Source organism: Eucyclogobius newberryi, unplaced genomic scaffold (assembly GCF_026437365.1).
Source record: "Eucyclogobius newberryi isolate DKJ021-1_F unplaced genomic scaffold, fEucNew1.0.hap1 SCAF_12, whole genome shotgun sequence".
Lineage (NCBI taxonomy): Eukaryota > Metazoa > Chordata > Actinopteri > Gobiiformes > Gobiidae > Eucyclogobius > Eucyclogobius newberryi.
Window position 1 is genome coordinate 11,501,892 of NW_027315746.1, and position 25,751 is coordinate 11,527,642.

The window sequence follows — 25,751 nt, forward strand, 5'->3', positions numbered from 1 at the left end:
ATAGTCAAAGTCAACACAGACCTTACATCACTAAAGGCCTTTAAAAACTCCTCTGGGCCCATGTTCTTCACCACTCACGGGTAACACAGGTGAGGAAGGAACGATCTACTGCTTTTTGTGATTATTTGTGGCAATAATGGTGGTTTTATTTGATTTTTCAGGCCTTTGGAAACATGAACGCTCTCCACGTGATCGCTCTGGCTCTGCTGTCCGTCATGGCGGCTCAGGCTCAGGTCATCATGCCCGGCAGGTGCCCCCAGCCCGCCGTGCAGGAGGACTTTGACGCTGCCAGGGTGAGCAGCGAGTAACAATGTTCTTTTTTGCGGCGCTCGTATCCATGGGTTTCAGCGCGAGGACAAGATGGAACCAAAGCCGCAGCAATTAACGATTTAAATCAAAATATATTGCTCGTTTGTGCGGGCAAAGTCATCCAAATGTCCCCTGTAACATGAAGCTGAATCTCATTCATTATAATTACAAGCATTTTAGGGCTGACAGACATGTTGCAATCAAATGGAAATCAAAATTTGAATGTTTGCATCATAATTTCCATCACAAACAACAAATCATCCAGTTTTATTCTGCGTAAAAGCTGCTAACCCTGCAGTTTAGAGCCGGAAACATCTTAAATAGACACGATTCTTGTGTTAGGGTGTCCGATTATACGCCTATTTCAGCCTTTTGTCAATTCACTTTTGAACATTTTGAAAAGAAATGTATTTTTTTTTGACAATTTGGCGACAGCACCGACTTTTTCTCACTGTTGTTGTGTCCTTGGGCAAGACACTCCTCCACCACCCATCTTGTTGCTTGTTGCTTTTTAGTCTAAATAGAGTAACTCAAGGTCCTGAGCTGAGCACACCGTTAGAGCACAGTAAAGACAGTCTTAAACGGTCCTTTGTCCCGTGTGCAGTATCTTGGCACTTGGTTCGACATCGTGAAGCTGCCCCACAGTTTCCAGAAGGGCGAGTGCAGCACAGCCACCTACACCCTGCAGAGCCCCGGAGTGGTGGGCGTCCTCAACAGGGAGCTGCTGTGAGTAGACCCCGTTTGACCTGTTTGTGACGCTACGAAACGACGAGGCTCACGCAGAAGTACGTGTCCCTGTTTTGTCCCTGTTTTGTTCCTTTAGGGCTGATGGAACTATCAACAGCATCAGTGGATCTGCGACCGCCAAAGACCCCTCTGAGCCCGCCAAGCTCGCAGTCTCCTTCTTCGAGGGTAAGAGGAACTGCAAATGTTTTTTTAACACTGACTTAAAGCAAAGTAGAAATAGATTAACGCGGCGACTCTTCGTGTGGTTATGAAAAAGGAATACAATTTAACATTTCAGAGTCGAGAAAAGATCAGACGTTATTATGAAAATGAAGGAAAAAGCGGCTTTTGTCCCATGAGGAAATGTATTAGATGAGAATGTCAAGAAGTATCAAAAATGTTCAAGAGAACAAGATTCAGAAATGATAATACCGTATTTTCCGGAATATAAGTGGCACTTTTTTACATCGTTTTAGCCGGGGTGCGACTTATAGTCCGGAAAATACGGTATATATATTTGTATCTAAATATCCTTAGAATAATATAAAATACTTAGAATACACGTACAATCTAAGTAGAATACACATTATATCATATACCGTAGTTACCGTGTTGTTGGCTTTTTTAACTTTGATTATTTAAATTCTTTAAGGTTAGTATCATTCTTTTAGAGTTTATTCCTACTATAAGAGTACAAAAACAACAACACAAATATTAAATGAATATACTTTGAATCAAATAAAATACTTAGAAGAATACACGTACAATCTAAGTAGCTTGGTTTAAATCTCTTAAAGGTAATTATCAGTAATATTTATCACTCTGTTAGCATCCTCTGACCTCTTGCTGTCCTGGTGCAGGCGCTCCTCCTGCTCCTTACTGGGTGCTGGACACTGACTACAACAGTTACAGCCTGGTCTACAGCTGCACAGACCTGGGCGTCCTGCACATGGACTTCGTCTGGATCATGGGCCGTGAGCCCACCATGTCGCCCCTCACCCTGGCCAGACTGACCTCCAAACTGGCCTCTATTGGAGTGAACGTGACCAAACTGGTCCCCACTGTCCAGGACGAGGAGTACTGCAGCGCCATGTGAAATATATAGTACTGTCAGTGTCATGAGTATGTTCTGTGTACTGCAGCGCCATGTGAAATATATAGTACTGTCAGTATCATGTTCTGTGTGATGTGCCTTTGGACTCAGGGTGTATTGTTACACGCAGACAATAAAGTTATATGTTCAATACAACAGCTTTGATGACATTTTTTTTTTTCCAAGGATTTTTTTGGGCCCGTTGGCTTTATTAGACAGAACAGTAGCGTGAAATGGGGATGAGACTGGGGAAGGACATTTCAGCAAACTGTCCAGACCGGATACAAACTCACAACGCTGTCACTGAGCATCAGTATTTTTTATGACTTATTCAAATTGTCCTTTTTAATTTGAGTATGATTTTATCTCTAAATGTTATGTACATTTGGTGGATTATATTTATAAACCATTTGTCAACTATATATATATATATATATCCTACTATATAAGTAGGATTGTGATCTTATATTTCATGAACAAGGCGTGATACGAGGTAAACATGTTCAAATCAAATATGTTTTGCTGATAACAAATGTAATTCTGATTTATTCTTAAACTGATCAAACAAAGGTTTTCTTTGGTGTTTTGGTTCTCAAGAATCTAATAGGTAAGCAGAATGAGCCTCACATGACACTCATTTGTGTTGCGTCCTCGCTCTGATGTGAATGGTCACTAGCTAAAGCCCAGCTCCAGCTCCATCATGAGTCAGTGCTAGTGCAGCCTCTGCAGCTCAGTGAACCTGAGAAGAAGAAGGTGAACATGAGACACGGCCTGTCCATGAGACACGGCCTGTCCATGTGCTGAGAGGGACAAACACTGTCCTCCATGTGCAGGTGAAGGTTCTGGCCCAGGTTCAGTCGTGATTGCAGTTTTATTGCCCTCGTGCTCAGGGTCTGGATGATCCACAGGCGTCTCCCCCTCCCTCCACGACATGACGTTTTTGTGTTTTTTTGTTGTTTTTGTTTTTTGTTTGTTTGTTTGTTTTATGTTTAAAACATAAATATTTGCACAGTGGCAAAGGCGGTTAGCGCTCTTGCCTCCCAAGAAGGAGATCGTGGGTTTGATTCCTGGACCAGACCAACATGATGATCACATGATCTCTCTGGGTGGAGTCTGCATGTTCTCCCAGTGTTACTGTGGGTTCTCTCCGGGTTCTCCGGCTCCTCCCACCATCCAAAGACATAGGCAAAATTGGTGACTCTAAATTGGCCCTAGAATGAATGTGAGAGTGAACATTTGTCTGAAATGTCTATGTCTCTGTGTTGGCCCTGCAACGAGGTGGCCACTGTCCAGGGCAGGGGTGGCCAACCAGTCAGAGACTAAGAGCCACATTTTTTACTGTGTTATCGCAAAGAGCCACATCATACACATGGGCACACATGAACATCACCCCATCCCTTCCTCTTACACACACACCTCTGCTCAGCCAAATTATTATTATTTTTAACGATATCATGTCACACACCAACATGATAATGACAGAAATTGACTCCTACAGTGCTAAGACCACAAACCAGTCATTTTCAACAATGAACATTGTGTCTCACGCTCAACTCTCAGTTCAACAAAGTCCAAAATCAAAAATCATTTACATACCATGTTGAAGTTCAATATTGCTGGTTTTCTTTTAGATGAGGGCCCTCTCCCCGTATTTTGGACGGGGTATTTTGAAATGAGGACGGGCATTTTCGAGTGCAAGGACGGGGTCATTTTTATTAATAAATCTCAGAAAAAAGGGAATATTATCATTAAATGGGACCGGGAAGCGTTTGATTAAAGTCCTCCTCGGCTCCCGCCATGTTTACTGTTTACAAGTGATTTGCATGCTGCGCGCTGATTGGTCGACAAAGTTTGTGTGCTTGGCTCTGATTGGCTGCCGTGGTCCGGAGAATGCCGAAGCTCCACTTCCGTGCGGTTGAGCGGCGCACATGCGGTTATGGCAAGACCCGTCACCCCGGTTCAGAAACTATTCTTTCTGTTCCGGCGGAAAAGCGCCGTGCGTGTTGGCCTAACGGTTAGCGACACGGCTTTGCGTGCAGAGGTTCCTTAGGTCGACACCCAACATGAACTCTTAATCTTGCATTTTCCCCCTCGTCTCCTAACTACATAGTAAAAGAGGACTAGAGAGGAATGCTCCCATTTATTTCAATAACAAATGAGTTCAGGGGTTTTGGCAGCTCCTCTCTAGTCCTCTTTTACTATGAAGTTAGGAGACGAGGGGAAAAATGCAAGTTTAAGAGTTTATGTTGGGTGTCGATCTTGGGGACCTCTGCACTTAGAGCCGTGTAAAGGGTCCCACCAGCAAGGTCCATGACACCAGGCCTTGGGAGAGGAAGGCCTCGGGCCCAGCTAGCGTGAGCAATGCTAAGCTACGGGACAAGAGACAAGAGACATGCCCGCAGAAGCTAGTGTTCCCTCCCGGAACTAAGAAACCTGTGCCTGTTTATAAAAACGTGATTGATGCTGCATCATGCAAAATCAAGCATGGACCTTTAGTAACTTTTCAAGTCCACAGCCTTTTAGACCAGCCACATCTGTGGAGCAGCACGACGGCCTTTTCATTTGGAACGCCTCAGAGCCAAGGAGAACGCCTCAGAGCCATGGAGAACGCCTCAGAGACAAGGAGAACGCAGATCGCAGAACCTGACCCAGTCCTTCTTTGGCCAGACAACGTCAGAGCCGAGCTCCAGAGCAGCCCTGCTCTGGCCAGCGTGTGGACTTCACCCTTGAGTGAAGCCTGGAGGCGACACGAACGTCAACCCATATTTGGTTAAGTGTTCCTTCATTTCCAGAAAAGGGGTCAATGTCACGGTTACGTTCTCAAACCTTCAGATCAACGAGTGAATTAATTTCTAATTAATTAATTAATTTAGATATCTGATTATAGAGTTGCCCTGCGACAAGTTGGCCACTGTCCAGGATGTACCCCGCCTAAGGCCCGAAGTCACTGGGATAGGCTCCAGTCACCCGCGACCCCGAAAGGGAACAAGCGATAGAAAATGGATGGATGGATGGATGTATTATAGAGTTGTTAAAATTGCTGATTATCCGGCTGGTGCCCCATTCTACTCTTAAAAATACGATTCAAATGTGTGTGTCATGTTTGAATTCTTGAACAATTCTTTAATCAATATCAACCTTGAATGTCCCGCCTCCTTCACAAGTGGGTGGACATTCATAACCTTACAGTACTTGTTCTAGTATGTTACCCTACATAATTGTTCGATAATGAAATATTGTGACGGTTTAGAATATGCAAAATGAAGACACAGCTGCACATTTAGTCCCTGTTCACATCTTTTATTAGTGGTTAGCGTCACTCGTCCATGGGGCTGCAGTAGTTCCTGTCCTGGTTGGTGGGGACCATCTTGGCGACATCGACTCCAGCGGCGGTGAGGATGCTGTACAGCTCCGCCCGTGTCTCCTCGGAGATGGTGGGCTCGCGGCTCAGGATCCAGGACAGCTCCGCTTTTACCCCGCCGAACTCCTGGCACCCATAGACCAGAGAGTGGCCCTTGTAGTCTGTGGACAGCACCCAGTACGGGCCGGGGGGAGTGCCTGGGGACAGAGAGAGAGATGCCAGTGAACAAAAGAGCTACGCTAACTATTCTGCTACTGCTAAAACTAAAACTAAAACTACTACTAAAACAACAACAATAACAACAACTACTGCTACTACTGCAACTAAAAGTACCAATACTACAAGAACAACAACAACAACAATAACAACTACTGCTACTACTGCAACTAAAATTACTAATTCAACAACAACAACAACAACAACAACAACAACAACAACTACTACTACTGCTACTACTGCTACTACTGCAACTAAAACTACTAATACTACAACTACTACTACTACTACTACTGTTAAAACTGCAACTAAAACTACTTACTACTAAAACAACAACAATAACAACAACTACTGCTACTACTGCAACTAAAAGTACCAATACTACAAGAACAACAACAACAACAAATATAGCCGCAAGCGGCAATGATCGGCCCTCGCTACGCCGCTGCCACGCCGCAAGAGGAGGGGGCGCTAACGCGCCCCAATTGTCCTTTTATTACGCCTACTGCTGAATCTGTGACGCTGTCACATCTTCTCCCCTTTGTTTTACCATCAAAAAGCAATTTTATTTTGAATTCTTGGCAAAATGTGCGGCTTTGCCGCACAGACACCGTGACTCTTTGAATAAAAATGTGGATAACTTTTGATGGTCCACCCCTGAAGATGAGTCTCACCAAATTTCAGGTTAATATGTCTAACGCCCTAAGAGGAGTTTGTGAAAGTCTAAAGTGTAAACATGTTCTGGCGATTTCCCCATTGGAATAACATGGAAGGTTTCGGTCATCGTTACGGCAAAGCCATAACAATTATGACATGGGTCTCATTGACTTTTTTGATGGGGATGCCAAAATTGAGTTTTGTGTCAAATTTCATATAATTTCGCAAAACTAAATATTTAACCTCCATATAAAATCTGTAGGGGGCGCTCTGGCTCCAAATTAATTTATTTCACTTCAAGTAGGTTTAGGGCAAAGAGTTTAACAACTGATTCTAATTTGACGCAATTCGGACTTTATCTGCGCAAACGGCAGAAATGTTAAATTTGGGAGATTTCTGAAATTCTTGCTACAGTTTGCGGCTTTGCCGCACAGAGACCGTGACAAGTATCAATGTAATTTGGATAACTTTTGATGTCCCACTCCTCAGTAGCATTTTCACCAAATTTCAGCTTTTTAGGGCCAACGCCCTGGGAGGAGTTCGTAAAAGTACGACGTTTGGAAAAACTCCGAAGTCATGTTTAGCCATTTTTGAAGCAATATGGCCGACATTTGGTTGGGCGGACGGCGTTGCCGTAATAATATTTTTTACTTCTCTTGTCACCATCTACCTCTGCGCCAAATTTCATGATTCTACGATCAGATTTTTTTTGGGTCATTTCCCATCTCTCAATGGATTTTTGGTACATTTGGGGGCGCTGACGCGCCAATTTTTTTTTATTTTAGAAAAGGGAAATAGCCAGAATGTAGAGAGGCACGATTTTTAGAGGTGTGCAAATTTTTGTGACTTTTCGTCAATGTTCACTGGGTGAAAAATAGGGGGGTTGGTCCCGAGAAGAAGAAAGAAAGAAAGAAAGAATAATATTCCGATACGAAAACAATGTTTCCCATTTTCCAAATATCATAAACTATACATTTTCGGAAAGCGCTCGCGCTTTCCTACCTCATGGTGTGGGTCCCTGGTCACTGACGGGTACTTTCGTTAATTTTGAGTGGGCTCCGCCCACTTTGTGTTTTTGGCCCTCTATACAGTAATAATGTTCATTTTTTGCATTACATGCTTATATGCACGGAACATGCAAGAGATGGGGAACGTATTCGTGAGGTACTGCAAATGAGTGCTTTATATGGGGATGACGACCGCTTCGCAGTCGTCATCTCAATGTAAAGTGCTCGTTTAGTGCGCACTTTTGCACGGGCTTCGCCCGTTTACAATGGTAATGTTCCATTTTCCTACTACTAATTAGCATGCACGGGGCGTGCATGAGTGAAGGAGTGCGTTAGTGAGTGTTTGGAAGTGGGCGAGCGCTTCGCGCTCGATTTCGTGCGCAGTACGTGCGCACTTTCGCAGCCGTGCTTCGCATGGCCTTACGAGATTAATAGGCCTCTCGCCAGCTTGTGGCGCTCGGGCCTAATAACAACTACTGCTACTACTGCAACTAAAATTACTAATACAACAACAACAACAACAACAACAACTACTACTACTGCTACTACTGCTACTACTGCAACTAAAACTACTAATACTACAACAACTAAAATTAAACTAATCTAAAAGGATGAGCGATAACTATGATAGATAGTTGGATAGATAACACATAACCGTTTTTGAATTTTATAGTGTAATGGATTACATTTTATAGTTGCTGCTATTTCTGTAATAAAGGAAATAAAGTATATCTCAACCCGAAGCTTGCTACTATCTACAAACTACTACTACTAGGGTTGTCAAAGTAACGACTACTACTACTACTACTACTACGGCTTCTGATTTACTGATACTGCACTGATACTACTTCAATATGCTTTTTCAACTAATAGCCTATACTACTACTACTACTGCAATGACTATGATTGCTTCTTGGTTATGTTTTTAAGGCACATTAGATAATAATAATGATAATAATAATAATAATCATAATTTCATTTTAAATTTATTACATTTTTGGGGTTGTCACTCATTCGTTGCAGGCCTGTACAGTGCTGGTTCAGGACTATCCTTAAATATACATGAAGCCCAATCCTTACCATTGAAGGAAACCTGGAGCTTGGCGGGCTCCTCGGGGTTCTTCACTGCAGCGCTGCCTTCGATGGAGTTAATGGTTCCATCTTCCCTGAGGGACCGACAACATCATCTGCATTACACAAGTCACCAGCGGTCGTAATGTTGTGGCTGACGATCGCAGTAGAGCGTCGTGTACTGACAGCAGCTCTTTGTTGACGACGCCGATGACTCCGGGGCTCTTGGGGCTGTAGGTGGCTTTTGCGCACTGTCCCTTCTGGAAACCGGTGGGAAGCTTCTCGATCTCGTACCACTGGCCGATGTACTGCAACCACACAGAGAAGAGGATATATCAACCAATGCTGGAGGTATAAACAGCACAGCAGGGTGTAACGTATGATGACAACGCTTGAATTAGTAGCATTATAAACAGCAATTAGAGCAAGTATAGTCGGCTAAGATGTAACAGCACAACATTTGTAATAGAATGTGACAGAAAAAGTAATTGAAGGGCGACTGGTAAGGCTAGAAAAGTAAAAATGTGTCTTTTCTGCTGCCTGAAATGTTAATCTTTCTCCATGGTGACGCAACCAGGCCAAGTATCTATTATTATTATTATTATTATCGAAATGTAACAGTTGATGTGTGTAAATCTGATTTCTTTCTGATTGTTCACACCAGTACAGGTTTTGACAAGGAAAATTATGTGATAAAGGGTAAAAAATAGAGAGAAAATGTTAAGGCTTGAATATTTTTACTCTTTCTTCCAAATAAAACTGTTATTCTAAAAATCCATTGATTAACCAGGTCATGTCATCAGATGTTTTTGATGATTAGCTCTTAATGTTGTCATTTTTGCCTGATTATATATCAGGTTTATTGCACATCAGTTCAAGTATTCACCATTCGAGACTCAGGACATTTTTATCTTACAATCCCATCGACAGGAAAAAAGGCGTTCGACAACTTTGCTCCTGTGGAACAAAACACAGAGACTTTTTAAATCGACTAATTACAAAAACTTTTCTCATTGGGATTTCCCTGTATAAATACATAAAATAAAATGAAATGCACCCATTGTATTTACAGTAGCAGTGATCGTGTTAACTGATAATGCTAATACTAGTTTTGACAGAGTTTTGTGGCAGAATTTGACCTTTACTCAAAACTCAAAGTTACATATATTCACAATTGTTTAGATTTGCTTTAAGTTTACCTGGGAGGTGTCAAAGTTGGCCTGCACCGCTGGTTTGGGGCAACTCCCCAAACTGATGAGTTGAGCGCTGCCGGCAACAGCGCAAAGCAAAGTCAGCGAGATGACTTGAACGGCCTGCATCTTCAACCTGCAAAACAACAGCACATGAAGCACGACTCAAGTTCAAATGGTACAAAGCGGTTTGAGCTGGTGTTCACCTGTGAGGAGTCAGTGGGACAGGACACGGAGAAGCTGAGGTCTTTATAGTGGTCTCAGACTTTGGTATGAGAGCTGCTTTTGACCCCTCCTCAGTAGAAGTATGTGAGCGTCGGCACCTGTAACACTGCTGTTTACTCGGGCCCCTCGCTGAAGCCACCGTGCTCGGGTTATCTGGTTTCTGTAGTGTTTCTCCTTGTATGTCAACAGCCCATTTATTCACAATGTTTACCTTTATTATTGTTGACTCTGACCTCGTCTCACACGCACAAACTCTGAGGCCGAAATGGAAATTCCCAATGCAGCGTTTAGTGGTTTTAACATTTTTTGACTCTATATAGTTTCTTTTAATTGACCAAAAGTGTAAATCCTTTGGAGTCAGTGGAGAGAGTCGATCGACGGACTGGAGGTCAAAAAATGGGAATAATTCAAATGGGGGGATTTAAGCCCAACTAAATTTTAATAATCAGAACTAGAATCAGAAAAAGGTTTATTGCCAGTGTCATTGAACAAAAACATAAAACAACAATAATAATAGTAAAAGATCAGATTAACTAAATGAGAGAAGCTCAGTGAGACGCACTAAAATGTCTGATATTGGGTTTGTGAAAGTCATTTCAATGGTAGAATTAAAAAGTATTGCGTTTGGTAATTTTTGCCAATTCAATAGAAAGAAGAAGAAAGAAAAAGAAAAATTGGTCTGAGGGCCGCATTTCGCCCCTGGGCCATAGTTTGGACACTTTTGATGTAAATGTTGACTTAAAGTGACAGAGTTATAACAGAAAGTTATAACATTAAGTGTGTAATTTGCATCGCACACAACAGATCACAAACCACTGAACTTATCTGTGCTTATAACTACATTTCTTAAGATTTAAAGGTGCACTATGTAACTTTTCTGGTGGTGGTGGTGGTGGTTGGCTCCGATCTTATATAAAAAGAGTTACAATTGCCAATTCAGTATTTCCACCTTTATGGCCACTGCTCCCCCACAGCAAAAGGATGCTTTAAGATAATATAAACCTAAACTAATTCATTTATTCATATAGGAAATAGTCCAATTGTGCAATGGCAAAGAAAACCTTTGCGTGTACAATAAGAGATAAGCAAATAGAACATCGATTAGTGAGTAACACATGGCACAATAAGGATCGATGGACAATGCATGGAATGTAGAAGCAGATTATTGTTCAAAAAGTGTCTAAAACATCTTATCCTAAGCGTAAATCCACTATTACACTTGCGTCTTGCTGTCACATTCTGGTCACTGCAGCGGGCGTTTCATCCTCGTTGAACCGATCCCTCGTGGCACGTGTTTTGGATGTTTTTTTTGTTCCGTAACACGCTCGAGAAGTCAACTTTGACCGCAAAAGGTGACGCTTTCTCACGCCTCTTCTTATCCGCGAGAAATACCTCCAGAGTGTGTATCGACCAAAGCAAACATCACCCCGCGAAAAGCCAAAATAATACGAGGTTATGGAATCAGATAAACTCCATTGATTTCACAAGGTTTAGCGAGCGCCGTGAAAAATCTATTTAAAGAACAGGACGGAAAGTTGACAAAGAAATCAATACTTTCAAAACATGTACGATGAAATGGAACAACTACATCCTGTCATTTTGTCAGTTATTTGAAAGAGATTTGGCTCAGAGCTTTTACGAAGTTCTGTGTTTGTATAAGTGTGAATAAATTATGCGCACGTTTCTCCCCTTCTTCCAACTTTGTAAATTGCAAAAGCGCGAGATTGCGTTTTGTTTTTCCACTAACTCGCCATTCGTCCAGTCTCTTTTATGTGTCTGAAGCTCCAGATGATGGACTTCCACTGGCCGGTTCCACAGTGAAACTCTGCGCCTTTGAACTTTGTGCTGTGAATTTAGCTTTTTGATCTCTCTCCTCTTAAATGAAGTCTCTGTGGCCCTCTGCGCCTCTTCTCCAGCTCGGAGAGGAAATGCACGTGTAAATGTATGTCTAGATGCATCGAGTGGTGAGTTTGCAGTTTCGTGTGGCTTGATGTGACGGTAAAATGTTCAAAATCTCAAACTGGAGGCAACGTGAAGTGGACCACAGCCCACTTTCTGTGATGAACCGGCTAAATACTGTTGATTCTAAGTCGCAGTGAGGAAAAAGCGAGCTAAAATGTGGAAATTCCAGGATAAAAATGCCAGTCTGTAACAAAAAACAAGGGAAAAATATATTGTCTTTATAGCCAATTGTACAAAAGTCTCAAAAGTATAAATTATGATAAAGTTTGTGGTGTATCTGTAGATAAACTGAAAAACGATTGTGGTCTCAACATTTCTGAAAGTATTTGTCCAGAATATTTGCTTCATGGAGAATGCAAATTGTCCTGTTAAATCTCCAAATGCAGTAAAATCCAATAGTAAATGTGTTTAAAATGTCTGTTCTATTATAAATGAGTTTGTCAGGAGCCTCACACACTCAAAAGGAAACGATAATTAAAACTGTTATTTTCCATTTCAACTCTTAATATAAAGACACAGACAAAAAACGTTATTAAGTAAAGGTTTAATGACAGTATTACAGTTTATTCACAAATTATTACAGAGCTCAAATGAAGGAAAACAAATGAAGAACTTACCCTTTTATCATTTGTCATTTGATAGTTCTCTTGTGTATTTGGTGTAATTGTAATGTATTTTTATTATTTTGCGAATCAACTAATAACGAAGTCTATTAAAAAATGAAAGGCGGCGAGTCTCAACAATAAAAAAATACCGGAAAATTTGAATTTTTGTCGTCCATTTCGATCCTATTTTGTAGCAAACAGATGCATTGTTATTAAATTGTTATAAAAACGTATTGACTATGTAGAATTTGATTTTAACAGTTTCATTTGAGTTTTTATCCACTCCTAACACACCCGCAGTATTAACCGTTGTCAGAAAAGGAAGTGAATTTTTCCAGCTCTCGGCCTTTTGGTTAAGATCAAGTGACAATGATGTGAGTGCTGAGACAATTAAATGAGAAAAACTGAGAAAAACACTACACAAAACTACATTATTTTAATAAATCGAGTCATATTAAGCAGAAAAAGTCTAAAATTCTCCAAATATTTTTTAAAAACAACATAAAGGTGGCTCTCTTCTGTGTGGGACATGAGATTATTTGATAACGCTGGTCCCCCATGACTCTAATTTACTAATGGTTTGCTTCATGTCTGAAATAAGCTGCTCGTTACAAAGGCTGCCATTGACAAGGCACATTCACAGTCTCACGGCTCCAGGCGACGGCAACGCGCTCAAAAAGTCCACCAAGAAACAAGTACAAAAAAGGTAGGAAAGAACATACGTTGCTATAACTATAACCCATTACATTATGCAGTACGTGGCCATGTTTTTATGTTGCAGGAAGTGATTATATTGCAAGTATGAAGTTTTCCGTTGTGTTGGCGGTGCTTCTTGTCCCGCTGGTGACGGCTCAAGTTCCACATTGGGGTCCGTGTCCTGAACCCACTGTTCAGCCAGGATTCACCCTCAAACAGGTAAAAGCAAGATCTAATGTCATGTATTGTGTTGTATATTTAGCATTGAGCTTTGTGGTGAATGTAATAGGTAAAATACTTCATGCTGGTAACTGTCAATGGAAAATTATTTGGTTATATTTGTTTTATTCCTCACATCTTAATTGATATACATTCTTATATGGCCTTGCTTAAAGGTGCATTATGTGACATTTCTGTCTGCCAAATGTGATGTTTACACCTTTAAATTGAATAAATGCAAGATAGACAACATTCCAGGCAAAGCCAAAGCATCTCCATGGAAACGATCCTCACCAGTAAAGTTACATGAGGTCAAGGTTTTTCTTAATAAATGATTTAGTCTAAAATTAATAAAATGTATTATTAAAAGAAATGTAATTTTAAAACAAGTCAAAGTTCACAGACAGAATACACTATTAATATGCACCAAGGAGGCGAATGCTGTGCCAACTGAGCCGAGCTATTCATGTAAAGATGATCACTAAAGTCTTAATTGTTCTGCTTCTTTGCACAGTTAGTTCATTTCTTGAATGATTTTGCTCTTCAGTTCTTGGGGAGATGGTTTGAAATTGCCAGACTGCCGGCTCAGTTTGAGAAAGGACGCTGCATCGAGACCAATTTCTCCATGAAGTCCGACAGCTCCATTCGAGTGGTCAGCTCGGAAATATTGTAAGTAACTTTACTTCAAGAAATATCCTAACATTAGAGTAAGTTTGTGTTGTGTTTGATCTGACATTAAATGTGTCCGTGGCATAAAATAGCAAAGGTGAAGTCAAGAAAATCGAAGGCACTGGACTAACTGAGGACTTGAAGAATCCAGCTAAACTGGGCATAAGCTATTCTTACGGTGAGTGCAGCCCTGCAGGATTAGTATGTGGTGCAGCAGGCTATTCTTTCAGGCTTCTTGTTAGTGGAGGGACAGGGAAAACAGGCGCTTTGCCTTGAAAATTTAATTATTTACAATATTGAATTACTGTCATCTAATTTTTCTGTCAAAAAAACTAATCTGGCCAAAATGCTGAATGGTTAGCCATATGTACTGTTCCTATTGCTTTATAAGTAGCCTTCCTTAAAAAAAAAAAAACATAATAATATGGGCTGTTCTAGTGAGGGAGCTCATTTCTCCACAGATCTGACTTGGCTTGTTGTCACCTGCATCTCTCCCCGTTTATAGGCTACTCACCATCATGTGAGGCCCAAAACATACCATAACCATACTATACATTGTGCTATATATTTAGTTTGCATTGTGTTAGTAACTTGTCCATCTCTTGTGGCCTCAGTCCTGCCCTACACTCCGTACTGGATCCTCTCCACTGACTACGTGAACACGGCCCTGGTGTACTCCTGCACGGATGTCCTGCGCCTCTTCCACGTGGACTTTGCCTGGATCCTGAGCCGGACCCGCACGATGCCCGAGGCCACGGTCCATAAGGCGCGTCAGACCTTTGAAAACAACAACATCGACACCACGCGGATGATTATGAGCAAACAGCAGGGCTGCGACAAGGAGCTCTGAGGGGACAAGCACGGGAGCGCACCGCTAGAGGGCGCAATGATGCAGAAGTGAAGGATAGAACATTGTGTTTGTTGTTTACAATGCAGTTTCACATGGCAATACGTTTAAGGCCTGCATGGTTGTATTAAAAGGCAAAAGACACACCACAGTAGCCCAGCTGCACTTATATGGCCTTGAACTGGAATCAGTCAATATTGTGGTTGTAATTTTAATTGTGAGATTGTAAGAAATAAATTGAATTGGGAGTTTATGTAAGGATGTTATAATCAATACAAGTTACATGTCATAATGACTGTGCATGCTATTAAAAACGATCGAACTGAAATTATGATGTTTTAAATTATTGAAAAACCAAATGATGAAATGGGCTCTGTAATATAAGAATTAAGCTAAATAGTTTATTATAAATGAAAAACTGAAACATTTTGTATAAATGTTTGTCTTAACTAGCAGCGGAACTATTGTTTTTCGAATTCTCGTTTCTCGTCGGAACACGTTTATGTCACGCTGTATTGACACTTTCAGCTCTCTCTGCCTTATTGACGCGCACTTGGATTTTGATTAATTTGTACCTGCGAAAGATCAGCCGAGTTTCTCAGCCATGAAACCTGCAGTGGACGAGATGTTTCCTGAAGGCGCGGGACCGTATGTGGATCTGGACGAGGTTTGTTGGCTAACATTAGCATTTCGGCTAGCACACATTTACATTACTTTTTAGGAGGCGTTAACACTTTTTGTAGTTTGGTCCTGGTTTGAGCCCTGTTTAGTCCTGATTTAGAATTGGTTTGGTCATATTCTAGTCCTGTTTAAGTCTGATCTAGTCCAGGCTTAATTACGAATTTAGTCTCCGTTTAGTTCCAATTTTATCGAGGTTTATGTGCAAGTGTAAACGCAACTTATTGCTGCCAATCTACTACAATATTTTATTCACAAATACAGACTGCAAGGCTTCTTTCTTCCAATGCTTTGTAATTTACAGCGTTCATATTATATTTTACCAATATCCAAAACCCATGGATAATATAATAACTCGTCACATTAGACATAAACAGTACAGAATAAAGTAGAAGTATGCCCAAAGACTGCTACAAAGTTCAAGTTCTAATTATAGTTTTGGAGTTTGGAGGGAATGTTTGCCTCTTGAGTTCTGTACACAACAATAAAATGCATGTTTGTTTTGCTGCAGGCTGGAGGAAGCACAGGACTGCTCATGGACCTGTCCGCCAACGAAAAGGCAGTGCATGCAGACTTCTTCAATGGTAATCACACACAAGCCTCCCTACACTCAGGCCTGTCACAAGAACACAGTTTCAAGTGCAAGTAGTAGTAGTAGTAGTAGTAGTAGTAGTAGTAGTAGTAGTAGTAGTAGTAGTAGTAGTAGTAGTAGTAGTAGTAGTAGTAGTAGTAGTAGTAGTAGTAGTAGTAGTAGTAGTAGTATGAATTTTTATTAAGTAATTACTGTGACAAGTCGACCTTCACCCATTTCAGAAGATTGTGAATTATTATCACTAAACGGATCAATGGGCTGATGATGCAATGATTAATTTAGCTGTGGACACTATTTAGATTCAGACTGACTTTAATGGATTCTTCATTTTAAGATCTGAGCTAAAAACATATTAGACACATACTACAACATATGAAAGTAAGACATTATATCCTTATCAGAGAGGACCCGTGTCTTGGCAGATATATCCAAAACCTTTTAGAATAATGTATGGTATAAATTATTATTATAGTCATTACATGTTTTTGTTTATTTATTATTTATCTTGCACAACACTATGCTATGCTTATGTAAATAATGTAACGGGCTAGTATTAAATAATAATTCTATTTCCCAACTTTTTCAAGCTGCATCATAAATATTGTGCCGATACCTTTAAATATTTGCCCAAGGACAGTGTGTACCAGAAGTCCTCCTGCCTCCAACTTGCCGTACTTCATGTAAAATGTAACTCACTTTGGCTTTTGGTTCCTCGAGACATTGATCCATTCACCCAAACGTCAGAGCATCATCAACAAACATGCACAAACACTTTTAGTTTAGTAGAAAAGACTTCAAGGAGGCCAAATACTTACAATATTTATTCATTTATGATTTAATATATAAATTAGTCTAAAATTAAAAGCAGCAAAAAAATGAAATGTTTTCAATTTACAAAAACATTTAATTACAAATAGCTTCTGCAATCAAGTCTGTATTACATATTGAGTATATTGTTTATATTATAGTATAATTAAAAAAAGTTACCTTGTAAACTTCCAAATCAAGGTATAAGGTTTTTGTCAATACCACTTGTCCGTAGTCTGATAGAATAGTTACAAATTGAAAGTGTGGGAACTTAAATGTACTTTGCTCTATCGTATTGATCTGCTTTCACTTAAAGTGGCGATAGAGCGCCCCCTGCAGCTCCCTTGTGAAAATACATTGTCAGAAAAGCGTTTTTCTTTCTTTATCATAATGAGACAGTATAATAACATACAAAAACATTTCGCATTGCCAAACATAAAAAAGAGCCAGGGTTTCTCAGGAGGGTTGTCTTTGTCAATGCCTGCAAATGTTGCAAGGCTGTTTTTCCGCTCCAAGACAACAGGGGGCGACGACGGGCACTTCAAACGCCCTGAAAATACATATTTAACCATCACAGCGACTTACAAAGATGTTCAGTCATGTGAAAATGTTACTTAGTTCTGTTTCAACTAATATTTTGGACAGTATGTCTAACGAGACATAATACACAATACTTTGTGTACTTGTTCCTCCTGCGTTCTGGGCCACATTGAATCTATTAGCCCGCTGTATCAGTCGTCCGCCTGGCGTCACCTCTCTGTTGCTTTCCCAGCGGGGCCCCACGTTTACAGGCCCCAGAACATTCCTCTTCTTTTTTTTTACAAACTTTGTTCTATTGTCGTGTGATGTCTGTCCCGCGGCGCTCCACATCAAACGGCCTTTAGTGTTCCACATGCGACACACTTTTCCCTGTGCGCTCAGCGGGCGCCTCCATGTGATCCCCAGAAGCTCTTGTTCCATTCACGACGTGGCCCATGTGTGGAGACCGAGGATGTGTCCGGATTAAGCCACTTTAATCTATCATTATCACAGACTTCACAATGTTGAGGTCATTAGGAACATTTTAGAAACAAAGGAGGAGTGTGGTGTTCTTGTTACTTTTTTACGCTAGCTTTTTAGACTCTAGGGCTGCAATAATTCATCGGGATAATCGTGACCAGTCAACTATTAGAATTATTGTAGTTGTATTGTGATAATCATTTTTATCTGGACTACACGACACATTTTATAACCAAGAGAATGGCATAATTAACTCGAAATGTCAACAAATGATAAACAATTTCCGATTTTCTTCCATTAAACTATTTATTTCTTAGAAGCCTTAGAACTAGAAGCCTTCAATCACTATATTTCGACCTTTATTTGGTTAAAATGCATTTAAAGAAATGTCAACGTACCGTGTTTAACTAGTCGATCAGAGAAATGTCTTAAAATAATCATTAGTTGCGCCCTGCATGACTATGAAGATTATTTTGGTTAATAAATAATCTGTATTATTCATTTCTAGGGCTAAATACATGCTCTGTGCTCTCATCGATTAGTCGACTAAAAGGGGGCGTGGCGCTGGCAAAAGCTCTCAAACTTATTTAATATCTATGACTTAACGAAGTATCTGTACCCAACGTGTACTAAGAAGACAAAAGGAGACAACCCAATGACAAATATTTATATGGAAAACCACTAAACAGTGTATTCACCAGATTGAACTCACACTTCACTCCCAAATCTTAAAAATAACTCACTAGATGCTTTGTCCTTTCTGTTGTTGTGAACATAAATCCTGTGAATTCCCCTAAAAAGAATCAGTCGACTAATAAACATTTTGGTCGAGACGCCATTGATTATCATTCATTCTCAAGTTTGACTTCATAAAGCCTGTCACACTCTAGAAGCATCCTGATCTATTAGACAACATGAATGAAACTGAATTAAGGATTGTTTTATTGTTTTGTTTAGGTGTCGATAATTATGAATAATCATAAAATCACATACTTTTTTTAAGACGGTGACATAATAAAGGTTTGATGTGTAGCTCGTTCTTAATGTTGTGGCCCTTGTAAAATAGTTCTTCTCGCCATAATTGACCTTAATACCCTTTTATTGGATTTCAGATATTCATTCATTTAAACAGTCGATGTCGCGCACGTCTACTCTGTGTGCTGCTCTATCGTTCACACTGACAAACAAGAGAAAGCTAATCCTCTTTGAAAAGCTGTTCGTTAACGTGTGAAGTGGCTCATATTCAACTCTTCATTTTGTATTAATTAAATATACTGTCCAGTGTTGGATATTTGAAGGTCTTTGCCTCATTAAAAGCAGACAGACATCATTAGCAGACTCCTGTAGAAGCTCTAAAACCTGGTACACAAGAAGGTTCATGTTTCTGCTGTGGTGAACTGACTGAGAAAGGTGAATGCACAACGCGACTGAAAGATAGAATCGTAATTTCAATTGTCGCAACGAGCAAATCTCTCACAGGCTGCAATTATTTAAAGGTGCTTTTCCAGTTGTACGTCTATAGCAGCTGCTTTTCTCCACCGAGATGTTATTTATTTGCCTTCCACAATGTGTGTTTTTTTTTGCTCAAAAACACCTTGAAAAACAACCCTCCACCACAAAAGTTGCCTTGTTTTATTCGTTTTTGTATTGAGCTAGCGCCACGTAATAAAACACTTCTGGGTTAAAAAAATTGCAACGCCGATTTCCGCCTTCCACTTTACAGTCCAACAACAGTGGATCATTTTTTAAAAACGTGTTCCAAATGGCCACTCAGCGCTGCAGTCACTATTTTAACAAAGAAATATCCAAAAACAGCCATGTATGCAGAAGAATGAACGCATGAATCACTCTTCATACGGGGGTAAATGGGAATACAATTATAACCTGGTTAAAAAAGTTTAATCTCCTGGAAACAAGCAAACATCTCATCTGAAAATACAATGCATAAAACAGCATTGTCAGTGTGATTTGGTGGTGAAAACATAAACAACGGATCTCATCACAGCCGTAATGCTTGTAAGAAAACTGCAGTTAGGTCTTTTTCCTCTTGTGAAGACTGGATTTGGACGCTGTGGATGCTAATGGACCGTTTCAGACGATAGTTACGGAGCAAACATGTGTTGACCTTCCACAGAGCAGCGTCACGTCTGGAGGATCATGTGGGCGAAAAGTCCCACAGTTGCAGTTTGACAGAAGGAATTCGGTGACTTCATATTCTCTGCCTCTCATTGTAAATAATGTGTTTTTTGAAGGCTTTAATTAGGCTGAAAATATTGTTATCTGTCGTGTTTTTGTCGTCGGCTCTTGTCTTTTGTCTCTTAAAAGCCCCAAAACTCCTGCATTTGCACGTTTAGCGGCGGGTTCTTCTCATCCTTGTGTAGGTATGTGTTGTGTGTGGGAATGTCCAGTATTCACCAGTATTATTCACAAGTATTCACGTCAGGGTCACACAAAAGTCCTTCATGTTGTCGAGTACTTCATCCTTATGTGACCAGCTTTTAGTTTTTCTGTATGATTTAATATGACAAATACAGCACAGTTAATATTGACGAGACCATTTTAATTTAGTTCTAGTCTTTTTTTTGTTTTAATTGAGTGATTTTAGTCAAACAATTATTTTTAGTTCAAGTCCAGTTAACTGAAACGTCATGGAATGTTTCATGCTCAGAGGTGTTTTTTAGAGTTTCTTTTAGGCTCTGGTTTGTGGCTCTGCAGCGCGGCCATTTGAGTAGATCTGGAGTCACACCACAAATATTTCCCGGTCTCCTCAGCTGGAGTAGAGTTGCAACTGCTTTGAAGAGAAGTGCTTCTGATAAGGCTGGAGGATTTTGAAAGAGCAGCAACACATTTTATGATATTTCTAGAGAAAAAATATGTGGAATGGGGATTTCTGTTGTTTATGTCGGAAAAGAGAGATGTTTTAATCGGTTATTAAATAGAGTTAGCAGGTTTTACTGTAAGATTTGGAGCCAAGATCAGTTGTTGATGAAACACTCCTGGGTAAATGAAGATGTTTTATTTGGGGAGGGCATCCGACTTGAAAACATGGCGATTATGTGCACCCAGCCAAACCATTTGTGTCTAAATATACTTTTTCTTTTCTTTATTACCAGATATTACAGTCTCACATCAAGGCAGTACGAATACGTTTTAATTCTTGACACACTTTTACTCAAAGTTGAGCTTTAACTTGCAGCTCTGGACTCGGGTTTAATACGTTTTCCGATGTGTGTCACTGTGTGTTTGAGTTAAAGTTAAAGAAAACTTTAACTCAAACACACAGTGACTACAAGCATTTTCTTCTCTTTTCCAAGTCCAGTCAAACCCTTTCCACCATCTTCACAGGCGTGTTGTCCCCGCAGGGTTTCCCTAGTTGCTCTAAAAATGTCAATCTTGAAACGTCACGTACAGCACTAGTTCCAAGTGAGGCTAGTTACTAATGACTCCTCCGCTCTGTCCCTGGTAGTAGTAAATTTAGATTTTTTTTTTTTACTAGCGACAGAGTTACTGCACACGGCAATGTCAAGCAGATGTCTCACCTGGATTTAAGTAGGTCCAAGCCCAAAAAGAGACAAGATATATGGGAGCCTGCTTGGTGAAACTAGGTTAAATCCCCTTAAGCGTGTTCGAGAGGCGGTGTACAGACTTTTAAATGCAGACTGTACAGGAGAAGTGTACTGTACACCAGAAAGAATACTGCTTTACACAAGGTTTATTGCTCTCATTTACGGGACCATGTTGCTTGATAACATATTAATTGGAGCAATATGTCAATTATTGTTTCGTATGTACTGTAATTTAGTGCGTTTTATTTGTTTGCATTTTTATGTCAAAATCTACTTCACATCCATTAAACTCAAAAGAAGTCAAATATGGACGACCTTTTTTTACATTAGCAAACAAGATATTTGGATGTGCGCTATGTCTTAAACGTGACTTATCTGGACATCCCTAAAGGCCCAATGTCCTTCTTTTCCTTTGCATTATCTAAAATGCTATAGATTAATATTCCTCACGTAAAAAGGTAAAATTACAATGTGTGACCCGTAACTTTTTCGAACACGTTGCGCTTCTAAGTAATTATAAGGATTTGCAGACGGCCTTGTGCGTGTTGGTGCAGTTCACCCGCCGACCTTTGACCTCACAGACCACAGAGGACTCGGAGGAAGGCCAAGTGCATTCCAGATTGGCTTTGTTTTACAGGCTTTGGCCAAACAAATGAATAAAACATAGAGAACAACAGACACAATAAAAAGAACACGAGTAGCACAAGACATTTACTGGAACAAAATCACGACACATTATAAACCAAATAGTGCTCCCACCTTGTCCAAAGTCTGTTATATTTGTCCAGTTCCAAACTTTTTCTGCATATTTATTACATTGTCCGCCCAGTTCTCGATTGTAGGTGCAACTTGTGTCATCCTTTTTTCTTGTGATGGCCTTTTTCCCTGTTCCAAAGATATGTATTTATTGTGAGGCTTTCTCCTCTTTGGACCAATCATAAGCCTGCTTCATGACATTCTGCTTAACTGAACACAATAGAGAAAGAAAAGTGCATCACTCCATGAAAATGCATGAAAAACTATTGGTTCTGCTGGACTTTGTGCCGGGCTCAGCGGGTGTTAAATGTCACTCCTCACTCTTTGCCCTCATTCCATGCATTTTGAATGAATGAAAACCTTTATTGCGCCGAGGGGAACTTGTCTTTCACACGAGGGCGCGTGAAATCCCCCCACAAAGGAAAGGAAAGACGCCGAGGCCGGAGGAACACAACCCATGGGGCGATATTTGTCAGCCAAAAGAGCGATTGTCCCTTTGTGTCACTCAAATCTTACGTCCTAGTTCCACAATCGTACCCACCGCCGAGTGCAGAAAGACAAAGCACTTTCATTTAAACATGTGTAAAACATGTTGGGTCATTTAAAGTTCTTCTGTTATCTGTGGGAAAAAAAGACTGAAATTACCTGTACAATTTTTAAAAAGTATTTTATTGGATGAGAGTCACAAGGGCAATTTTATGCAGTCGGATGATGTGGAAGTAAAGTGCCTGTGACTAACCCAGACAGTTGTTGCTCTGTTATCAGAGTGAGAGGAGTGGGCGGGGCCAGTTAATTCACAAATATTTTCGTCGCTTGTTGTTCAAAATGAGGCCTTCCTTGAAAATCCATGTTAAACTTCCTCTAGAGTTGGTGCAAATGACTCGGTGTAATCCCTCAATCGTCCAGGAGGGATGCAACATGGAGAATGTTTGAAATACGGAAATCTGGACATTTTTTTCACAGCTTGGACACACGATCTTTGGTCTATTATATTACTGATTCTGTGTGTCTTTGTTCATAAAGTGTAAATCTTTTGCGTTTACTAAAGACACCAGTTAAAAGGCGAGCGTGGAGAAACCTAGAGGACAAACCTGTCTGCAAAACACTTCACAGATAATTGCGCGTGTTGTAAAAGTTGTTCAAATAAATAAGAGCTAATACATTTGAGCGCAGCCTCCTTCTCCTTGTTACGCAACTTAATTTGTCCATTTTGTCTCCAGATTTTGAAGACCTCTTTGACGACGACGACATCCTGTAGCGTTGCCCGCACATCCTCCGCGCACTGACGGACGATATTCATCCTTTTTTCTCCCCCCCCCCCCCCTCCACTCTTAACTTTTTTGTGGAAAACCCGCCATTTTCCGCCCTAATAACATACAATTTGCCCTTCATAGTTGTCCCGTTTCTGGCCGGGTTTTAAAGCATCCGTGGAAAACCGTCGCCACGAGATCCAGATGTCGTGAAATAGCTAGCATCGCGGGGATTCTTTCATATTGTAAAATTACGAGGCTGCATCGCGCTGGCTGCATCGCGCTGGCGGCTCGCGCGCGCGGTTCAGCTGGATTGCAGGTTTGCGAGCGGCTTAAACATCTGTTGGCTCCGGCTGTAATTACATGTGACCGGGCAAGCGTCTCCCAAGGGCCCCGAGACTTCTGCAGATGTGATCGGATGATGAATGTGCCGAGGCGGAGGACGACGGCTACCGAAAATGTCTGAAGATGTAGCTTAACGACACCTTTTATTAGACTTTAGTAAAGCGTGAACAAAGACTTTGAGTCGTAATGAACAAACGCAAGAATGAGCCGGGCTTAGTCGATACTTGATTAAGGAGTCGGCTCTGAATCATTCTTTTAAAAACTATATGTTAATTATGAATTAAGTCTTTGTTCGCGCTTTAGTAGGACTTTTAAAATTAGGGACGCGATAACAACTGAAATATTGTGATATCGTATCGTCACAAGCCTCACAATATATTGAATTATTAGCTTGGTCGCTTAAATGCATTGTTTTGATGCAGCAACGGCGGTAAAAACAGAGGGAACTACATAGACCATGATCCTTTGCTCTATTTCAGAGACAGACATTCGTTATCGAGCACTTTTGTATCTTGATTCTTTGTTGTGCGAAGATACAGTAATAATTTGCACCAAAAGCTTAAAAATGAACCTTTTCTTTCGTGATCTGGCACATACTGCACTCGTAAGACTACAACCTCACCATGTATACAGAGTAGTACGCGGGAAACTGTGTATTTATGTGTAAAACAAAGTAAAGTAAACTCACGATCTTCAGAAGGCTCACTCCACGCCTTCCCTCGAACAGCGTAATATCTCTGCACTTTTTAACAGCCCTGATATTTCTTTACAGGCGGGTTTTTGGTACACTTTGAATAGATTGCTAATAAAACGTTGTCTGATTTGTGTCAATAAAAAGGAGAGCTCGAATAATGTCGTCAATGTGTAGATGTTTTTGTGTCAAGTCTCTGTTACGCCTGTATTTTGTACACGATTCAGCCACGTGTGTATTTTATCTTGTTAAGTTGCTTGTGATTGAATGGTGCTTTATAAATTATTTTCCCTTGTATTTCTTGTAACAATAAAATAAATCTGAATGACTGGAATTCCTCCTGTTTATTTTGTTTAATTTTAGTTTTTTGATGGACATTTAAGGCCACTTCTGCAGGTATACAGGATAGTACATTGTGAAATAGCATCTCCATGGAGATAAGTATGCAGACCCACCCATCGGAAAAGTGACATAGTGCACCTTTAATCACAGAAAATTCAGAGAAAACGTCACTCCGAGGTCAGAATTCCGACCTCTGAAGACGACGCAGCGTTAGTATTGAACGAGTAGATAATTTGACATTTTGTCCACTGTAAAACCACAATATTAATATCAAATTGGTTAATAATAGCAACAGGTTCATTGACTTCCTGTTCAAACCTGCAGAAATGATAAGCCCAGTGGCATTTCCCTTTGTCAAGCAGTAGATTGTCATTTAGAATGTGTGTCACTCTCAAAGTCTTAATTTCTCAAATAATCACAACTTAAATACAGGGATGTGGGCGGGGTTAGGGGGGAGGTGAAGACAGGACTTTTTCAGTTGCAGAACAATAAAGGATTAACTCAAACATGCAGCGACCCTAACCCAATCAAAATACAACTTTGAGCAAACGAATGATGAAGAAACACAGTTGTTAAAAGCTCGTTAAAGTTGATTTTGCTGCATATGTCCCCTTTAACACCGTCCTTTACCATTGATTTTGTCAGATAAACAGTTGTTCCATGAAGGCCATATATTTCTTCAACATTTAGTGCCTTTCCAGAAATATTTCTTACATTCTCTGACACATTTATGCACATCAACAGACAGACATCTCCTGCTGTCAGCGCGCTAGAGACAACCATTCTTTCTCCTAGACAGCCTGTACTTACTCAAATCTGTAAAATGCAGGTATCAAAGTCAAGACACAACTTATATTCCAACAGAAAGAACG

The 25,751-nt window shown here is 40.4% G+C and overlaps 4 protein-coding genes across 4 annotated transcripts; 3 read left to right on the forward strand and 1 right to left on the reverse strand.

The window, feature by feature from the left end:
• On the forward strand, window positions 1-2,172 carry LOC140355664 (apolipoprotein D-like). The gene is made up of 5 exons (XM_072440321.1): window positions 1-89; window positions 162-293; window positions 914-1,035; window positions 1,133-1,221; window positions 1,896-2,172. The coding sequence occupies exons 2-5, from the start codon at window positions 174-176 to the stop codon at window positions 2,129-2,131; spliced, it is 567 nt and encodes a 188-aa protein (XP_072296422.1). The 5' UTR covers window positions 1-89; window positions 162-173; the 3' UTR covers window positions 2,132-2,172.
• Window positions 2,173-5,407: 3,235 nt separating this feature from the next.
• Window positions 5,408-9,847, reverse strand: LOC140355665 (apolipoprotein D-like). Its single transcript, XM_072440322.1, has 5 exons — window positions 9,837-9,847; window positions 9,640-9,766; window positions 8,627-8,748; window positions 8,450-8,535; window positions 5,408-5,686 (listed from the first exon to the last, which is right to left on the reverse strand). The coding sequence occupies exons 2-5, from the start codon at window positions 9,757-9,759 to the stop codon at window positions 5,445-5,447; spliced, it is 570 nt and encodes a 189-aa protein (XP_072296423.1). The 5' UTR covers window positions 9,760-9,766; window positions 9,837-9,847; the 3' UTR covers window positions 5,408-5,444.
• Window positions 9,848-13,085: 3,238 nt separating this feature from the next.
• Window positions 13,086-14,859, forward strand: apoda.1 (apolipoprotein Da, duplicate 1). Its single transcript, XM_072440324.1, has 4 exons — window positions 13,086-13,337; window positions 13,885-14,006; window positions 14,099-14,184; window positions 14,621-14,859. Exons 1-4 carry the CDS (start codon window positions 13,224-13,226, stop codon window positions 14,854-14,856), a joined length of 558 nt encoding a protein of 185 aa, XP_072296425.1. The 5' UTR covers window positions 13,086-13,223; the 3' UTR covers window positions 14,857-14,859.
• Window positions 14,860-15,381: 522 nt separating this feature from the next.
• On the forward strand, window positions 15,382-24,855 carry LOC140355667 (COP9 signalosome complex subunit 9). Its single transcript, XM_072440325.1, has 3 exons — window positions 15,382-15,520; window positions 16,043-16,115; window positions 23,472-24,855. Exons 1-3 carry the CDS (start codon window positions 15,458-15,460, stop codon window positions 23,507-23,509), a joined length of 174 nt encoding a protein of 57 aa, XP_072296426.1. The 5' UTR covers window positions 15,382-15,457; the 3' UTR covers window positions 23,510-24,855.
• The last annotated feature ends 896 nt before the right edge of the window (window positions 24,856-25,751 follow it).